This window comes from Camellia sinensis, chromosome 15, assembly GCF_055761805.1.
Source record: "Camellia sinensis isolate YWXY chromosome 15, ASM5576180v1, whole genome shotgun sequence".
Lineage (NCBI taxonomy): Eukaryota > Viridiplantae > Streptophyta > Magnoliopsida > Ericales > Theaceae > Camellia > Camellia sinensis.
In genome coordinates this window covers 87,129,048-87,148,477 of record NC_138975.1, presented here as the reverse complement: position 1 = coordinate 87,148,477, position 19,430 = coordinate 87,129,048, and the positions used below count along the sequence as shown (strand labels likewise).

Genomic DNA, 19,430 nt, shown 5'->3' with positions numbered 1-19,430 from the left:
TTAAAGTGAGTCCCAACCATCTATTGTGTTAGGTTCAAGTGGGCCAAAAACCATTGAGATTTAAATAAGAAATTGCCAAGAAATTGCCTCATGATGTTAGATTCATGAAAGGGATTTTAAAGGTTATTTAAATCATTTTTCTTGGCTAAAGGGTGTGAATCCTTTGGGCATCCAAACTTTTCATCTTTTTGAAAAGGGGCTATGGATGCTAGTTAATGGTGCTTTAATGACCAGCCATAAAGGTTGGTGACTCTTCCTCTCTCCCCTATACATGTATAAATTGAGACCTTCCTGTCAAGTCTGAATATAAAAATTTTTGCTTCTATTTTATAAGTCAATTTTTCAGAAAGTTCCTACTATGAGAGAGTGCTGCCACTGTTTTTGTTCACTAAGCTAGACAGCAAGTACTTCTGCCGTAGCTGGTTTTTAACCGTCGTATCCTGGGAGACAGACGTCGGAATTCCTCAAGCACTCGACCCGTGAGGCGGCAAAATCTATTTTAAGGAAACTGCTACCGTGCAGGCTTCGGTTTGCTTTCTTTACCATTTTATTGTATTGTATATTTCTGTTGTAATTTAGTTGTAATTCTCAGCATGTGTTCTTGGTATATATATCATTTTGATTTCTTCATAAATCTATTTATTTAATTTCACAATTTGAACAACAACATATACATGTATAGACCTTTCGTGAATTTATAGGACTTGTTTGACTACTGGTGTTGCCAATGGAAATTGATACTCAAAGCCTTTTGGACTACGATCTCAACTCCAAACCACCATTCACAAACGGCTCTGTTTCTGAGAAATGGTATCGTCGTTCACTTCCACCATTGGGTTGTCTTCTCATCGCGGTATGCTTCGATTCTGATATCGGTGAAGTCGTACATGGATAAGGATGCTTTGAGCTTCGCTTGACGGAGGAGAGAGAGTTGGAAAAGACGACAACAATAATGATGAACTCCGGCAGAATCTAGAGCGGCCATTGAAGGGAGTGAAGTGAGGTTTGGATTTAGAGAGAGAGAAAGAGAGAGAGTTGAAATAGGAAAGATAGAGAGAGAGAAAAAGGTTTGATTTGAGAGTGTCAAATTGAGGGACCTCAAACATCATAAAATAATATTGTGGATCTTATACATTATTAAAAGTGAGAGAGGGACCTTAGACTAATTTTCTCTTAAAATATATCATCATAAAATAATATAATACCAACATATAATTTTTAATATTAAAATATATAAAAATACCAATAGTATTTATAAAATTTCATATAATTAATCACATTATAAAATGATAAAACAAACATGAATTCTTACTTAGTCTAGTGGTCATAAAACACATATAATTTTTCTTAGTTCTCATACTAACAATCCTCACACTAACAATCTAACTAAACTAAACTCTGAGGCCTCATTTGTTTTGAATTATAAATGAAAGGATTTGATTCATAGTGAGTAAGGACAAAAAAAAAATCATCTTTGTTTGCAAAGGGGAGCTTCGGATTGGTAGTCATGGGCTTTGGAGGAGTGGATTAGTAAAAGCTTCAAAGAGTTGAGTTTCAAAGCTAGTGAGATAATTAGCTTGGAAAAAATTTATTTTGTCGGTAATGCAAGTTTGTGTGTGATTTTTTTTTTTTTTTTTTTTGTATTATGTCATTATATATATATATATATATATATTAAAATAATATAATACAAAAAAAGTATTTAAAAAATAACGCTCAATGAGTACACATTAATGTATATTTAGAAGAAAAATATTAGATACGCACCTAAAATTTGACATGGTGCACAAAATAATTTTCTCATAACTTGGTAACCTTAAAATTATTAAGTCAAAATTTTACCATTAAATTAATGATCAGTTGTATAAAAATATATTTATAAAATATAATTTTTATTATTAAAATATATCATAAATAAATACAATTTTCTAATCCCTTTATTAATAATTTCATCTTAGCAATAATTTTCACATTAATAATTCTACCCAACTCAGCTCCAAAAACAAACGCCTTAAAAACAAACGGGCCTCTAGATTTGTCGATGAGAAACTGCACGATACTCCTCTTATTTATTGCAGCGATAATGCTACGTAATTCAAATTTTGTGGTTTAAAAGTGATTTAAATGACTAAAACGACGTTATTTTGAGTACAGAACAACATAAAAATGACCAAAACAACGTCATTTTTGTCATTTAAATCACTTTTAAGTCACAAAATTTAAATTACGTGACATTTTGCTTATGGCAACTTCCTAACTTTTCTATAATCCTGGGTGATTATGGCTGTCCCTTTACCTGTGAGATTGCCACTTGTCACTTATCACTTCGTCCCCCTTTTCATGCTTTGTAGTGATGTCATGACGTAATGGCTGACCTTTTGTCTTTACACTATCGCATGTCTTCTGTCACGCGTCCTTCTTGCCACTCCCCATGTTACTTGACTTTTGTTTTCATTGAAGAAAAAAAAAATTTGAATTAATATATTATTAATAAAATGATATTATGTGGATTTTATTATTGATGTGATAGTTTTGTTTTGTTTTTCGATTGCGCTACGTAGCTTGAAAACGAGGAGTCTGAATAGCTCGATTTTTTTTTTTTTTTTTGCAGAAGAAGAAAGAAAGGAGGAGGAGGAGGAGGAGGAGGAGGAGGAGGAAGAAGGGAGGGAGGGAGGAGGAGGAAGACTGAAGGGGGCATAATATTCGGGAGAGGAGGAGGCGGAGGCGGGGCGACGACGATCGGAGGCTGCGGCAGGGCTGGGCTGGGCGACGATCAGCAGATCGGCGGCTGGGCGGGGCGACGATCAGTGGCTGGGCGACAATCGTCTTCTCTCTCTCTCTCTTCCCCTCTGCTTCTCTCTTTCTCTCCCTCTCTCTGCTTCTCTTTTTCTCTCCCTCTCCCTCTGCTTCTCTCTTCCCCTCTGCTTTGAAATCGAACCATTCGGGGCAAATGTTTCGAGCTACGAAACATTTTCCTTTGTTTTTTTTATTTTTATTTGTTTTTTTTATATTGTCAACTTATTAGAACTGACATTAATACAATCATTTTAGTAGTCGGTATCACTATTGTTATTCGAACCTCTTAACAAAAGTTTTTGTAAAAGGTGAAAAAAATAAATAAATAAATAAATTGAAGTGCAAACAAGATGTCACATATATGGGTTCGTTTGGAAATGGATCTTTGACTTTTAAATTATTTTAATTTGAGATTAAAAAATTTTATTTAGAAATAATTTTTTGATTTTTTTGACTTTTGTAAGAAAAAGAATGTAATGATTTGTGTTAAATGTGATGTTTTGTTTTATTAAACTAAAAAATTTATTTTGTCTTTTTGTGACTAAAATAACCCTAAATCCAACCCAACCCAACCCATCTTCTCAAACAGAGGCATAATTGTTAAACATATTAGCAATGTGCAAAATTCATAATTTGCACTTATAAATATATTTATAATAATGTAACAAAAATAGTGGATCTTATATAATTAAATATATAACTAATTATAAATTAACACTTATTAAATCATATCATTATAAATTAAATTGTGAATTTTTTTTAAAAACCTCAAACATTTTCCTAAACTTATATCCTCTTCTAGGTACAAAAATTCCCACTTTGCTTGTGAGAGCTAAAAAATGAGCAACAATACCAATATAGAAATTGGACATAGAATTGGGCAAAACCGACGTAAACAACCCCACATTGAGTGAGGTCTATAAGCTTACAAGTATTTGCATTTGATTGTCGCTTCGTTTGGGAAGCAAAAGTTGAAACTTTTTTGACTATTTTAGTTACAAAAAATAAAATAAATTTTTTACTTCAATAAGACAAACCATCACATCTAACCCATAATCATTACATTCTTTCTCTCACAAAAAAGTTAAAAAAGTTAAAAAAAACCTAAAGTCCTTAACAAACCAAGCTTTTTAATCTCAGACTGAAATAGTCAAAAACAACTAAAAGGTCAACTCACTTTCCAAACGAACCCTTTGTGCTCGATTAAATTTATTGGGTTCATTTTATGTTTTCAAAATTTGCCAAAGATGAGAAATTTCCCTATTTCAGATGGCAAAGAGGTACATGATTTGCAAAATAGCTTCATTCATGAGATTAGGAGCAATAATCTTATGTTAAGCTACTATGTACTCAATTTTCTTCAGCTCCTTATCACACTAATAAATCTTTACAATGCTCATATCATCCTACTCCTAACAGTCCTAATAAATTTTCTTCCAACATTTCATCATTGATTAATCCCAGAAACATATCCAGCCGAGGAAGAAGAGTAGGCAAGCGAGCAATTAGAAGACCCTTGGAGGAGCATCAATTGAGTCGGGGTCATCACTGACGTTGACGATGAATAAGACGAAACTTCAGACTTCTTCATCGGCTTGTGGGCTTCACATCCTGCACCTGCCTCGTGCCTAATCTCCGTCAGCAATGCCACAACATCTTTCATCGTGGGGCGATCTTCGGCGCGATTGCTAGTGCAGAGTAGGGATATGCCGATAGCTTGGAGCATTTCTTGAATTTGAGTGTCTGGATGGCCTTGTAGCTTTGGATCGATTATGTCAACTGGGTCTTTCTTGCTCTTGAGGTGGTCTCGGACCCATTGGATGACATGTTGTTGGTCATCTGGGAAAGATGGATCTACCGGCTTTTTTCCTGTTATGATTTCTAGCAGAACTACTCCGTAACTATAGACATCACTCTTTTCAGTGATCTTTAGCATGCAACCATACTCTGCAGCCACCAAATCAAATAATTTTGAGTTGAAATAATAGGTGCATGTTTCATGGACGAATGATAGTTAAAAGGTAGGACAATAACACTTCTCTATTCAAGAAAAAAAAAATTGTATGTATAAACAGATTTCTAAATGATATTTTCTTACCACTAAGTACAACGATATAAGTCTCATGTGTAATTATTAGTGTAGATTCCATCACTTTTGTCTAATGATTAAAAAAAAAATCTAGTAAAAAATTTGATTATACTAAATGTTATTAATTCAAAAAATATTTTTAGTAAAAATCTTTTCTGCACTGTGTAAAAGTCCTGAAGTACTTTATATTAATAAAAAATCACGTTGATCGGATATCATTAGTTCCTTGTCGGAACACATTTTTGTTAACAATTTATTTTTAAGATTATATTTACCATTAAAAAAATGTGTTTTGATCAATGATTTATTAATATTCAATTAATGTAATTTTTTACAATCATAAAGTACTCGATAATTTTTACACATTCAACAATTCAAATTATCGAAACAGGACCAATGATAGATCCACGAGCCCAACAGCATACTCCATTAGAAGAAAAACCTCTCCTTTTTAGATATGACTATTATAAATTAGTTTTTTTATTTATTACTAAAAAAATGTAAAATAAATAAATAAAAGTATACGATTCAAATAAGTAATAAATAAATAACTTATTTATGAGATTGCCAACTGAGCAGGTACAAAACAATAAAGTAACCAAAGAAAAAAAAAAGCAGTGAACCAAGAAGGGAAGTTAATTAAAACGGTCCTTTCACATCTATAACCTGCTGTCATAATCAAAATTATGGTATTGACAAAACTGTTCGCTGAATTTTATGACCATATCCATGAAAAATTTTAACACTCTTTTTAAAAAATAATGTATTATATGTATTTTTAAGAGTAGTTTGAGATGGTATAAATAAGTATATTTTTAAATTTTTTATGAAATATAAATTGAGTATGGGTTGAATTTGAAGTGATGTGATAGATAAGTAATATAACTTAAATAAGATGATGTGACTTTTTGACTTTTTTAAATTATGACAAACAAGACCTTAATTTTATTATTTTTTAAATTATGATTTCTGAATTCTTTAATTATATCTAATTTTGTGTTTAATTATGATATTTTTTTAATTATGACTCAAAAAATTCAAGTACTATTTGGTATGCTCTACATTAACAAACTTTTTTATTTATTTATCTTTTTATCATTTTTAGGTGACATCATCTCTTAATTTTTTATATATCTTTTAATAAAAAATCAAAAAATAAATCATTCCAAATATCTTCTAAAATTATATTGTTTTTTTATTTATCTATAAGTTTCATACAGTGCATTCCCTTTAAACCACAATATTTTCCCATCCCTATATTTTCATTCTGATTTCATCAAATTTTAATGCATTTTGATTAGAATGTACGAAATATTCAATTTTTATAATGGTATAAATCTCTTATATATATGATATTTGATTTAAGGAGCAGCTTGTGTCCCATCTGCGATCGGATTGGACGGTACTGTTGAGCTTGTGGGGCCCATCATAGGTCTCGTTTTGATAATTTGAACCGTTGAATGCGTAGAACTCGTCGAGTACTGTATGTCTATAAAAAATCAAGTTGATCGGATATCGATAGCTATGTGATCAAAACAGTTTTTTGTCAACCGTTAATTTGTCCACAGTCCAATTTTTTATACAAAACTGATTTGATTACATAACTATTGATATCCGATCAAAGTAATTTTTCATAGGTATATAGTACTCGACGAGTTTTACACATTAAATGGTTCGAATTATCAAAATGAGACCAGTGATGAGTCTCCACAGACCCAACAGCATTGTCCAGTCTAATTTCAGACTGGACACAAGTTGAACCTTTCATTTAAGTCTTTTGTGTGTGTTAATTATAAACTTGATTTATCTATCATATTATAATTTATTTCAAAATTTAGAATAATATCACAGCATCCATATAAAATTCTACAAAAAGAAAATTCTTGACTGTAACCCTCTATTAATTATCAAAATTGAGTTCAAAATGCTTCTTCCTTTCAATGGTTTTCATAATTGAATTGAGAATGTCCAAATAGTGCATTTTCATTATCGTGAATACTAGTTTGTTTTCTCCTAAATCAAGACATGAACAGAAAGAAAACGCAGTACCTAAGAAAATGTGAAAAGTCATAATTGTTGTCACTATTTTGGATCATGCGTAATTATAAGAAGTAATTATTTATCAGTTGGAAAAAAAAAATTACATAAACACGGAGATGTACAAGTAAGACCTGTATTTCTATAACTTTTCACTCCCATCCCTTGTCAAAATCACTCACACCCTCTATTTTTTTGCAATTTTTTTTTTTTTTTTCCCCTCTCCACTATGTAATTTCCCTAATTATAATTGCTCATTTGTTTGCATAAAAATTATTAAAACCAAATAACTAATAAAATAAAAGAATAATAAATAACAAACTTACCGGGGGCAAAGTAGCCGTAGGAGCCTGCAAATTGTGGAGGGTTGGCTGAAAAGGAGCCATGTGTTGAAATTTATGTAATATTGATTGTTATTGATTGATATGTATTTGATTACAAATTACAACGTCTATAAATAGAAAAGAAGGTGGTAGTAGGTGTAGTGTAGTGGAGGTGGTAGGTGAAGTGGGTGCTAGTGGAGATGGTAGGTGTGGAGAGGTGTAGTGTAGTGGATGGTAAATTCTAACAGCCCCCCGCAAACTCAAGGAGGATAGAAACTAACCAACTTGAGTTTGGAGAGAGGAACAAAACAAGAAAATACATAAAAATAAATAAAAAAATACAGAAAAATAAAAAAGATAGGAGACACTGTATGGTCGTGTCAGACCGTTGGTGAAGACTCTGAAAGGTGGTGCCATAACGTGGTAGAGGACACAGGATGGTGGTGTCATAACGTTGTAGAGGACACTGGATAGTGGTGTCATAACGGTGTAGAGGACACTGTAGGGTGGTGTCATAACGGTGTAGAGGACACTGTATGCTAACCGGAATCAAATGTCGGGACAGTTTATGGGGTCATGTCGGACCGTTGAAGATGCTAACCGGAATCAAATGTCGGGACAGTTTATGGGGTCATGTCGGACCGTTGAAGATGGCTAACCGGAATCAAATGTCGGGACAGTTTATAGGGTCATGTCGGACCGTTGGAAAAGTTGCACCCTCAAAAGGTGTGCCCAATTTTTCAAAAGGCGTGCCATCAAAAGGCGTGCCCACTTTATCAAAAGATGTGCCATGAAAAGGCGTGCCAATTTGTCGGGCGGCAAAAGGCGCGCGATGCGCGTGGCTGGCCCTGGCTATTTAAAACAAGGTTGAGGCGAAGGCTGTGCATACGAGTCTGAAACCTCTGAACGCTCGGAGAGCTTGTCTCTGCAAATCTCGAAACACCCGGAAACCAACCCTTCTCTGAAACACTTAGCAACTCAAAAACATGGCCTCTTCTTCCCGTCCAGTTACCCAGAACCTGCTCACGCTCTTTCCAGAACTGAACGAGCCCACAAGAGAAATAACTGGTGCGGTGGCCAGTGAACCGCAACCAAACACCTCTGGTTTTGCTCCATTGAACTTTCCGATGCGGTCGGTGGAGCAAAAAATGGCGATGCAAACTGATATTGAGGCTAATCAGTATACTCTGAAGTCATGCGTGGAAACTATGACGGCGGTCACAAATTTGTCGAACCGGCTGCAGAGTAGGACAAATGAGGTGCAGCATGTAAACTCCCAGCTGGCGCTGCTCCAACGCATGTATAAGGATGCGCGAGCAGAGATAAGCGTGCTAAGGGCAGAAAACAAGGAGCTGAAGCGGAAGGCCACTGTGATGTTCCGATTTGGAGGTCCTCCATATGCTGCAGTGGAGGAGTATGGGGGAGTGAACGTGCTCAGTGGACAAGGAAACACGGAGACCGGACTGGCACGGGACACCCAAGATAAAAGTAAGAAGAAGAGACCTGCAGTAGAATAGAGAAGGGAAAAGAAAAATCCCACGGTGGTTGTTTTGTTTGTATTTTTTTTTTTTTTTTTTTTTTTTTGTGTAAAATGATGATCGGGGTGAGGCCCGATATGAATAAAATTTTGCAGTTCGTCTTCTTCCTCCGTGTTTTTTTTTTTTTTTTTTTTTTTTTTTTTTTAATAAAATAAATAAATAAATAAATAAAAAATAAAAGAAAAGAGAAAAAGTGGAGCAACGGGGATGATAAGGTTTGGTGAGTGGAGAATAAAGAAAAGAAAAGAAAAGAAAGGGGTTCTGTTGTGTGATGGCCATGTGAAGCTGGTCATGTGATGGCCATGTGAGAATAATAAAAATAAGAAGAAAGAGAATGAGAAAGTGCGCAGTGTTCAGCAAAGTGGATGGTAAAATATTAAAATAGGTTGGTGTAGTGCAAGTGTGTGTGTGTATGTGTGCTTCATCTTTGAAAGCAGCCATAGATTGTCTATCCACGGGCTTTTATAACTAGATGGCCGAGAGATGCTTCACTTCAGAGGAATAAACCTTGAGGAGTGTGTGGCACCAATACCAGGTCTTCCATGCTTGACTGGCTTGTATGAGATTGAGAATTCAGCTAGATAATGACCAATCATTTCAGGCTTGATCTCAATTTGATTGAAGGTCTTGCCGTTGTACACACCAATAACGCTTCCAATCATCTCGGGCACGATGATCATATTGCGCAAGTGAGTTTTGACAAGATCTGGCTTCTCACCAGGAGGAGCCTCCCGTTTCGCTTTGCGGAGTTTCTTGATCAAGGCCATGGGCTTCCTCTTCAGACCTCTCTGAAACCTTCTGCGAGCTCGAGCGGTAAAGAGCTTAACAAGCTCATCTGTGGACATATCGAGCAAAGCGTCCAAATCGACGCCCCTGAAACTGAACTTCTTGAATGTCCTCTTCTTCGGTTGTCCTGCTGCTATCTCCATTTCAACATCCGCCATGGCTGGAGAAAGAATCGGCAAACCCTAATCTGAAGAGGAACGATGAGACGCGGCTGTGATGTGGTGCTTCCCGTGGCTGCTGTGGTGATGGCAGTGGTGGTGTCTGTGGCATGGTCGGCGTTGGCCAGAGGAGAAGGCGGCGGTGAAGTTTCGGTTCTGTCCGTGTTCTTCCTCGCTGAAGTTATGGCTTGATTCCATGTGGTGGATATGAGGCTTGAACAGGATTGTTTCGGACCAGGAAAAAAAACAAGCTGGGTTTTGCCCAGAAAAGAGAGTTGCCGAGAGAGAGAGCAGCGGAGTGAAGGTATGTATAGAAAATAAGAGGAATAGGTTGAGGTCCGGCGGACGGCTAAGGTGAGGTTGCCGTCCGCCGGTGAAGCGAAAAATATTAGGTTCTAAACCCGCTCTGATACCATGTTGAAATTTATGTAATATTGATTGTTATTGATTGATATGTATTTGATTACAAATTACAACGTCTATAAATAGAAAAGAAGGTGGTAGTAGGTGTAGTGTAGTGGAGGTGGTAGGTGAAGTGGGTGCTAGTGGAGATGGTAGGTGTGGAGAGGTGTAGTGTAGTGGATGGTAAATTCTAACCATGTTCATCCTCAACGAGCCTAGCTAATCCAAAGTCCGCCAAGCACGCCTCGTATCGCTCTCCTAACAGTATATTCTGCGCCTTCACGTCCCTGTGTAGGATAGCCGGAACGCAGTCATGGTGCAAGTAAGCTAACCCCTCCGCCACCCCTAACGCTATCTTCAACCGTGTCTCCCACTGCACCACCACTCCTCCGCCACCACCACCGCCGCCGCCACTGTCGTGCAACAATGCACCCAGTGTACCATTAGGCAAATAATCATAGAACAATAGCTTTGTCTTCCTATTAGCCCCCCAACCCAAAAGCCGAACAATATTCCGGTGTCGAATTCTTGCCAATGTCGCAATTTCCGACGAAAATCCCGACGCCGAGAACTTTTCCGACGACCGGAATCTCTTCACGGCGATGGTTAACCCTGACGGAATATTCGCCTTGTAAACGACGCCGGAACGTCCACGTCCGATCACATTCCCAGCCGTCAAGCATTTCGCCACGTCAGCAATCGAAAGGTCGAGCTTCTGGTACAGTGTGACCTCCCACGGTGGTCCCATCTCCACGTCATCGTCTCCGTCGATGTCGCCGTCGTGGGCCCGGCGGCGGGACCTCATCTTCCCTCCAAGCGTAATGTAGAGCGCTGCCACGAGGAGAGCGCACGCCGCGCACAATAGCACTACCATCGCTACCCTAGCGGCGTGGCTGGTGGATGAGCCGCCCTTGATAGCGGCGCATTGGTTGCCCGAAAAGCAGAGGTCTTGGTTTCCGGCGAGGACGCTGAGCGGCAGCTTCGCGAAGAACGAGGTGTCAGGCACTCGGCCCGAGAAATTGTTGTGCGAGACGTTGAGGACTACGAGATTTTGAAGGCCGGCGAGATATCGAAGGTCGCCGGAAAGCTGGTTGTGGGACAGATCTAGGATTCCAAGCTTGTCCAACGCCGTGAAGTCCGCCGGAATTTCGCCGGAAAGAGTGTTCCAGCTGAGATTCAGAGTAATCTCGAGCGCCGGAATCTTACCCACTCCCGCGGGAATCTGACCGGAGAGCTCGTTGCTGCTGAGGTCCAGTAACTGAAGCTTCCAACATGAACCGATCTGAGGAGGAATCGGACCGGACAACCGGTTCTTCGCGAGGACGAGTTTGGTGAGCGAACTCAGCGATCCGAGACTCGGACTCAACGTCCCTTCAATGAGATTGTCCGAAACATCGACGAACTGGAGCGAAACAAGCTGATTCAAATCCTCCGGCAAGTTTCCGGCGATTGAGTTGGAGTGCAAATCGAGAAAAGTCAGATTCCGGCAACCGGAGATCTCCACCGGTATGACTCCGGTGAGCCGATTCGATCCGAGATCCAGGAAACTCAGATTCGTCAAGTTCCCAATCTGCGGTGGAATCGAACCAGTGAGTTTGTTGTCATTGGCTCTGAACCGTATCAGCGACGAGCATTTTCCGATCTCCGGCGGAATTTCGCCGGAAAAATTGTTGGAGAGAAGCAACAACTTGTTCAATTTGGGTAATTCGAATATACCTTTTGGAATCGAACCCATTAACGCGTTCTGCGAAAGATCAATGCCTTCAAGATTGGTGCACAATGACAAGGACGATGGTATATTCCCTTCGAGTCTGTTCTGCCACAAGAACAGTAATGATAGATTCCTCAGATTCCCAAATTCAGATGGAATTGTACCAGTGATTTGATTGTTGTCAAGCTCTACATGAGTGAGACTGCGACAATTCCCGAGCTGGGTTGGGATTTCTCCGGAGATCTGGTTGACACTCAATTGAATTTCTTGCAGAAATGTCAAGTTTCCCAAAGTCTCTGGAATGTTCCCTGTGAGTGAATTCATCGAAAAATCGATGAGCAATAGCACGGTGCAATACCCGATCTCCGGTGGAATGATACCCACCAGGCTGTTTTGCCATAGCAGGAGGTTCTGGAGGTCCTTGAGCTTTCCTAAACTGCTTGGAATCGAGCCGGTTAGCGAGTTTTCGTACAAATAGATGTTTTGGAGGGCGGTGCAGTCACCGAGCTCTGGGGGGATTTGGCCAGAGAGGAGGGTGGTGTAGATTGCAATGGTTTGAAGGTTCTTGAGGAGGCCGAGGCTCGGAGGGAGGAAACCTGATATGCTAGTTTCAGCAAGGCCTAACATCACCAAATTGGTGCAATTCCCAATTTCTTGTGGTAGTGAGCCTTGAAGGTTCTTGTTGCCACCAGCTCTAATCACTTCAAGCTTCTTTAAGTTCCCTATGGTGCTTGGTATTCCACCACTGAGTTGGTTGTCATACACAATTAGCCACTTCAAGCTTGTGAGGTTCCCAATTTCAACCGGTATCGATCCCTGAACCCGGTTTGAATTGAGATAGAGCTCCTCAAGCTTGAACAAGTTGCCAATCTCACTTGGGATTTCGCCCGTGAATGAATTGTCACTCAAATCTAAGCAAGTTAGTTCTCGGAGTTTACCCATCTCTTTGGGAATTGAACCAGTGAGATTCGTACCCGACAAGACTAGCTTTTTTAAGGACATCAGTGAACTGAAATTAGAAGGAACATTCCCAAGCAAATCCACATACCTCAAATTGAGTTCCTCAACTTCATTGTTGAAGTTGCAGGAGATGCCAAACCACCCGCAAGGAGTTTCATCGGTGGCGTCCCAATTACTTAACGCCTGCGGTGATCCATTCAAGCTTCTCTTCCACGAGAGAAGTGATTCGCCTTGTGGGTTGACACCGGAAGCGGGTACAATTAAAAACAACAAAAAGGAGAAGATGAAGAAGAGGGTCCATGGATTAACAGGCATTACAGCTACACTGCAAACTCCAATGAGAGGCACAGAAAGCAGCAGCAGCAGCAGGGGTATGAGCCTAGGGAGGAGGGACAATGGTAGAAAAACCAAATCATGTCTTGTAGGCTATGGATTTTTTTTTTATTATATATAAATAGATGTATTATAAAAAATTATAGCGAGAAACCCCGGAATCTCTGGATCCAAGAAACAGCTAGGCCATGATGTGTTTGAGCAGAGAGAAATGGAATTTTAGAGGGTTGTTTATTATATGTATTTGTTTATGGAGGAAGTGAGTAGTGGGGAGGAGGGAGATGCCTGTTAATATATGTTTTTTCAAAATGAAAGGTAGATTGGTTGTGACCTGAATGAGTAGTGCTGACTCTGCCCTTATTTGTTTAGATGTCAATCTTCACATGGGGCATTTGTTACCACTCACCAATACCTTTCATTTTTCTTTTCTTGGATTTCTTTTAACCAATATGGTACCCACAGATTAGTCAGACTGATATCTTTAACACACAATACTCAAAAATGCTAGTTAACTTGAAGCTAATTTATGTTTTTGACTGGATTCGGATCTTGAATCCGATCAAGGGAAGCATCAGCATCCTAGTGTCAATATGGGAAATGAGTTTGGATCTAGATCTAAATAACTGCAGAACTTGTCTGGGCAAGTACGTGTAAGCTCCAATTTGATCCGCGTCAACTAGATCTACGACAAAATCCATTTTAGGGTCATGAATCTTTGATTTAATTCTAATATGGTTGTATTATTATAATAGGAGTATGACAGCCAAAGCATTAATTTGACTTGGTGGCTGGCAGCAACCCACAAAATCAGGCACCCATTCTCTAATATAAAAATGCTCATTAAGGTTTCTAATCGAATTAACAAACTATCGTGTGATGTCGCGTGACAACAGGCCATTGTTGATCATTTGGAATATTGGATTACTTCACAATTATGTATGTTCTTAATCCACATATTGCCTGCCTCGTGACTTCATATTATTTTACTTAAAATTATCTTACAAGGGTGTCTGTTAATTAGGAATCTAAGCACAAGACAAGGTGATTGGCATGTGAGATGAGAGAGAGAGAGAGAGCAGAGTAGTTTTAAGGCCAAATACTCCATGGTGTAGGACAGCTTTTGTGTATGAGGTCTTTTTATATGTTGATGGCATAGAGCAAGAGACAAGCACACCCCCCATCAAAAGCAGAGAAAAAACCACCACATTCTGTTTTTTGTTTTCATTTTCCAAGAAACAAGTAAGACATCAAAAAACTTGTTTTCAAATTTTTAAAAATTATCTTCTCACAAAAATAGAAACAACGAGGTAACGTTTGATAACATTTACATTTTTTGTTTATATTTATAAAAATTTTATAAATTGATTTTTGTTTATTTTTAAAAAAATATAAACTATAAACGTGTTTGGTTTGAACAAAATGTTTGAAAAATTTTTAAAACATAAACTAAAAAATATATTTGTTCAGGCCTAAAATATTTATATTTATTTTTTATTATTTATGACAATGGGATCATACACATTATAATTAGAAAAAAAATTTATTTGAAAAAAAAAATTTAATTGAAAAAAAAAATTTTGTTAGTCAAAATTTTAGATTTCTGTTTAAAAACCAACGTAAACTCATTTTTTGAGTTTATATTTTTTTCTCAAATTTATAAATTGAGACAGCCATTTATAAACTAAAAAAATTATCAAACAAGGTTTTATGACAATTTTTTAAATTTTTGTAAATATAAACTGAAAACGAAATACTTACCAAATAGGCAGTATTTGTTGTTTTTGTTTCCAAAAACATAAAAACAAGAAGAAAAAATGAAAACACAATCTAAAAGGAAAGCTTTGCCCCTAATGAACATCTTTTCCTCAATTTAATTCTATCGTTGTTACCACAATCATATATATCAGCCCATGTACAAATCGTACTAAACAAAACACGGATTAATGTGAACAAATGGGCTCCATCCAAGGTGATCCCAATCTATAACTCAATGATAATTTAGTTGATTCATTTCAATTGAAAAGGCAGAGACATTTTCCGAGACTGTTTGCTTTTCTGTTTGGAGGGTAGGAAAGTTATGTTGCAGGGTCATGTCTCTAGAGGCATATCACGTGTATAAGGGGCCAAGTTGTGCTTTGTTTGGAGATCATACCCTTCTTCTAATTTATGATTGCTTTTGTAGGCCTTGCGGCTTTTTATTAGACCATTTTGGCATCATAATAATCATGAAAATATAAGTGTAGATACATATATGATCCATACATCCATATTCGATTGCCCTTTTTGCCACCAAAACTTGGTAGCCTCTTTGTTGAAGATGCACAACTAGTTTTCTGGTGAAATTCAATGCTTAGCTAAACCCCTTAGTTCAAAAGGAAATAAAATAGTTACACCTATTCATAATCTAAATGTGATAGTGTAATGCTGTGTTTGGTTAGGAGATTTGAGGAGGGATTTAGAAAGTGAAATGGAAAAGATAGGTGAAATGTGAATAAAACATACATATATTTCACCTAATTTCACACACCGTTTCCCTTTTCCTTTCCAAATCTCTCCCCAAATCCCTTAACCAAATACAACGTAAAGGTGCACATCACGACCAGCCTTGTCTTTTCATATCAGGCATCTTCTATTCTAAAATTTTTATTTTTAATGTACTATTATTAAACACATGATGTAGTGAGAATCTCAAAATACGATAATCTTGAGACACAATTGTTCCACTAAGGAGTATATTAGAGACACAATTGTTCCACTAAGGAGCATATTAGAGACATGAGGGCATGAATTTTGGTGAGAAAATATCTCGGGTTCGTTTGGTTTGTATTTCTGAAAAAATTTTGGGAAATTTTCTCTACAAATAAGTTTTTAAAAGTAATTAAACCAAACAAATTTTTCCAAAAAAATTTCTCAAAACTTGTAAACCAAACAAGTTTTCCAAACAAATCTCTCTCTCACACACATCAAATCAATCACTTTTTCCAAAATTCTCTCTCAAAATAATTTTTCAAAACATCTTTGGAAAAAACCAAACCAAACAACTTTTCGTACTTTTTATATCCAAAACACATCTCTCAAACACAAACCAAAGATACCCCTCATGTCTATTTTTCACAGATCATCCAAACCCTACCATGTCAATGAAAACAGAATTTTTGGAAATATACTATTATGGTGTTCTTATATTTTTGGAGGGAAACTGAAGTAACAGATAAAGAATAAAACAGTGAGGGATTGCTATATTGCATGACAATTTGAAGCTGTTTGCTACTTTTTCAATTACAATATCAAGAATTTTATTTTCCATTTCCTCATTTGCTATGTAGATATGGTTTCTTATCTTCTCGAGTAATGGTTTCTTTAATACCACCCTGATTTGATTCGTAGGATATTCTATTCACATCCATGTTATATAATTTATAAGTAGTAGTCAACCACAATGGTAGCTCAGCTCTTACCACATCTCTAATGATTATTGCTATAATGTCATTGTTATTGCTATAATTTGACAATACATAATAGTAATTTGTCAAATTATAGCAATGGTACTCCAATGGTACACATGTTATTTTGGTAAATCTCAACAAACTTTCCCTCTAGGTTTGTAGATGTTGTTTGGATAAAAGTTTTTTAGTGATTTTTTTTTTTTTTTGAGTCTCTCTCTCTCTCTCTCTCTCTCTCTCTCTCTCTCTCTCACACACACACACACACACACACAAACATTCCAATTTGGCTGTCTCTCTATCTATCTCCCTGTCTCCCTCACTCTCACTGTCTTTCTCTCATCTATAAACCCTCTTCTGATGAATCTTCATCATCTGTAACCCTCTTTCTCTTCATCCCTTAAACCTTTCTCTCACTCTTTCCTACCCTCTTCACCGATTCCCTCTCTCTCTCTCTCTCTTAGAGAAAGAAAAATTGATGATCATCTTCTCTGTGTTTAGAATAGTGAAGATTAGAGAAATCGATGACCATCTGTGTTTGTCGCCAGCTCGTTCCTCGATTTCGACGATAGCAATCGCAAGGCATGACGACTTACACTTCCCTCTTGATCTCGGCTCTATCCAAGATCGCAATGACGAGGCACTTCTCGGTGAGTCTCTTCTCTTTTTCAACCATTCTTGTGAACTACTTCAAATTGGACCATCTGGGTCTTTGTGGGTTTGAGATATGTTGAGATTACTTGGATTGCTTGGATTTGTTGCTTGGATTGTTTGGATTTGCTGAGAATAATTGAAAATTTGTTTGAGATTGTTTCAAAATTATTTGAAATTACTCAAATATATTTATTGTTGTTGTTGCTGTTGCTGCTGCTTAAATGTTGTTGTACAAATATATATATATATATATATATATTTATAAATAGAAATTGTTGATCTATAAAAAGTGTTGAGTTTTTTTTTTCTAGAAAAGGATGAGAAAATGAGGGAGGAAAGAAGAGAAGAAACGAATGAAGGAAATCAGTTGGTTTTGGGTGAGCTGGCAGCTTTGGTATTTGCCAAAGTTTGTGTCAAACTTGGCACATGCTTTGGCATTTGTCAATTTTGACAGCTACTATATCGCACCATTGGAGAACCCCTTTTTCCTCAAAGCTGCTATATTATAGCTTTGGCAACTCCAATGGCAAACCATTGGAGATGCTCTTAAGAGAGTGAACTCAAACAGTAAACTCAAAGGTTGTGTTTGGGTAGATATTCATATTCATGGATTTAGGTACGAATTTGGAAAATTGACGCCCTTTTTCTGTTTTTTTAAACTTTAGTTTTAAATGTTCATTTTATTTATTTATTTATTAATTTCTAGAGTTGTTTAGTATTGGTAGAACTTTTTTTTACCAATCGATAAGTGATATACTTAAAAATTTTGATAAAATTTTAAAACATTCACCCCTCGCCACCCCTGTAGACACCTCATTTTTCACCGTTCTCAAGACTTGGACGTCACCGTTTGAACACTCGGTAATTATCCATGTTCGTGTTCGTCCTGAGTTCTCAGAGGTCTCGGCCACGCGCCTTGCCTCAAGACCTCTCGACTCGACTGTTCTGTGCTTGGTTTTGCACCAAGCACTTGTTGTTTTGCTTCTGAGGGTAGAGGAAGGCTTGTTAGCCATCCCCACACCTCACCAGCCATGGCTTGAGGCCACCGGCCCTATTTTGTTGTTACCGGCCATTAGTGATGGCCGGTCGACACTCTTTCTGGTCAGCCGACCATTGTTTTGGTCAATTTGTCATTTTTGGCTGGCCGACCACTGTGCATCTTCTTTTGGCAGATATTTTATGCCAGTTGTGATAGCTGGCATACACTTTGCCCCCCCTCCATACACGTGTATGGAGGGATTTCACTCTTGCTTAGCTTGTTTTGTAAGCATTGCAAGAGTTGGAATTCTATAAGAGGAGGGCTTCTCTTCCCTCCTCAAGGGTTCCAAGAAATTCCAGATTTCTGAGATTAGGGTTAGAGGATTGTGTATCTATTCTATCTCTATATCTCCTTCTCTTTCCATTTTGTGTGTGTTTAAGGTGTTTTGTTCATAGTTTTGTACACAAACACCTAGTGTTACACTTTCCTTTGGCTACTGAGGTACTAAGGAGTGATTTTCAGAGTTCTTGAGTTGATCTAAGCTTGGAGAGGCTGCTGGAGTGGTCCTTGTGAAGAAGGTCTTCAAGGGTAAGAACTTTACCCCTTTATTTCCCATTTTTGCTTAGGCTTTTAGCCATCCTTGCACCTATTTTTAATCTTAGTCTATAACTAATAAAAGTTCTGATTTTGAGTGATTAAAATAGTTGTTTAAAGTTGTTTTGGTGTTTGGAGTTGTTTGACCCCTCTTAGGCCTTGTTTGGCCTCATTTTTGCGCATTTTTGGTGAGCTCCGGAATCACCTTGTCTTGGCCTTCCCACCACTAAAATCCAGAGGGATTTTAGTGGTGGGGATAGAGTTTTAAGGTCCTAAGAAGGAGAGGGCCATCCCCTCTCCTTGTTGTCTTCAAAACTTGCCATTTTAGCCTCATGTGTGAGCACCTTGTTTAAGTTCATGTTGGCCATGTCTTAGTTGTTATTTAGTGTTATTTTGCCATGATATAGCATTATTTTAAGTTGGTTTAGACACACCATTCATACCTTGCATACTTGTCTTGTAATGTCATGAAATTGTCTTAACATGCTTTGTGCTTTGAGCCTTATTTTAGCATGATTTTGGCTTAGCTTTGTGAAGCTTTTGTGCATGATTTAGTATGCTTAAGGTCTGTTTGGAATTGTTTTGGCCATCCATGACATTCTTTGTATAGCCACCTTGCATTTTAGC

General features: G+C 37.5%; 2 protein-coding genes across 2 annotated transcripts; both read right to left on the bottom strand.

Moving 5' to 3' along the window:
* Positions 1-4,033: 4,033 nt before the first annotated feature.
* LOC114268013 (uncharacterized) lies at positions 4,034-13,646 on the bottom strand. The gene is made up of 3 exons (XM_082907681.1): positions 10,330-13,646; positions 7,249-7,310; positions 4,034-4,743 (listed from the first exon to the last, which is right to left on the bottom strand). Exons 1-3 carry the CDS (start codon positions 13,113-13,115, stop codon positions 4,244-4,246), a joined length of 3,348 nt encoding a protein of 1,115 aa, XP_082763807.1. The 5' UTR covers positions 13,116-13,646; the 3' UTR covers positions 4,034-4,243.
* LOC145812685 (small ribosomal subunit protein uS19) lies at positions 9,194-9,795 on the bottom strand. The gene has a single exon (XM_082907682.1). The coding sequence runs from the start codon at positions 9,725-9,727 to the stop codon at positions 9,272-9,274; it is 456 nt and encodes a 151-aa protein (XP_082763808.1). The 5' UTR covers positions 9,728-9,795; the 3' UTR covers positions 9,194-9,271.
* Positions 13,647-19,430: the final 5,784 nt, after the last annotated feature.

Coding starts and splice junctions, on each gene's coding strand:
- LOC114268013 (XM_082907681.1), bottom strand. CDS start 13,115: ATGCCTGTTAATCCATGGACCCTCTTCTTCATCTTCTCCTTTTTGTTG. Junction 7,311..10,329: donor GCTAGGCTCGTTGAGGATGA/ACATGGTTAGAA, acceptor ATAAATTTCAAC/ACATGGCTCCTTTTCAGCCA. Junction 4,744..7,248: donor CTACGGCTACTTTGCCCCCG/GTAAGTTTGTTA, acceptor TGGTGGCTGCAG/AGTATGGTTGCATGCTAAAG.
- LOC145812685 (XM_082907682.1), bottom strand. CDS start 9,727: ATGGCGGATGTTGAAATGGAGATAGCAGCAGGACAACCGAAGAAGAGG.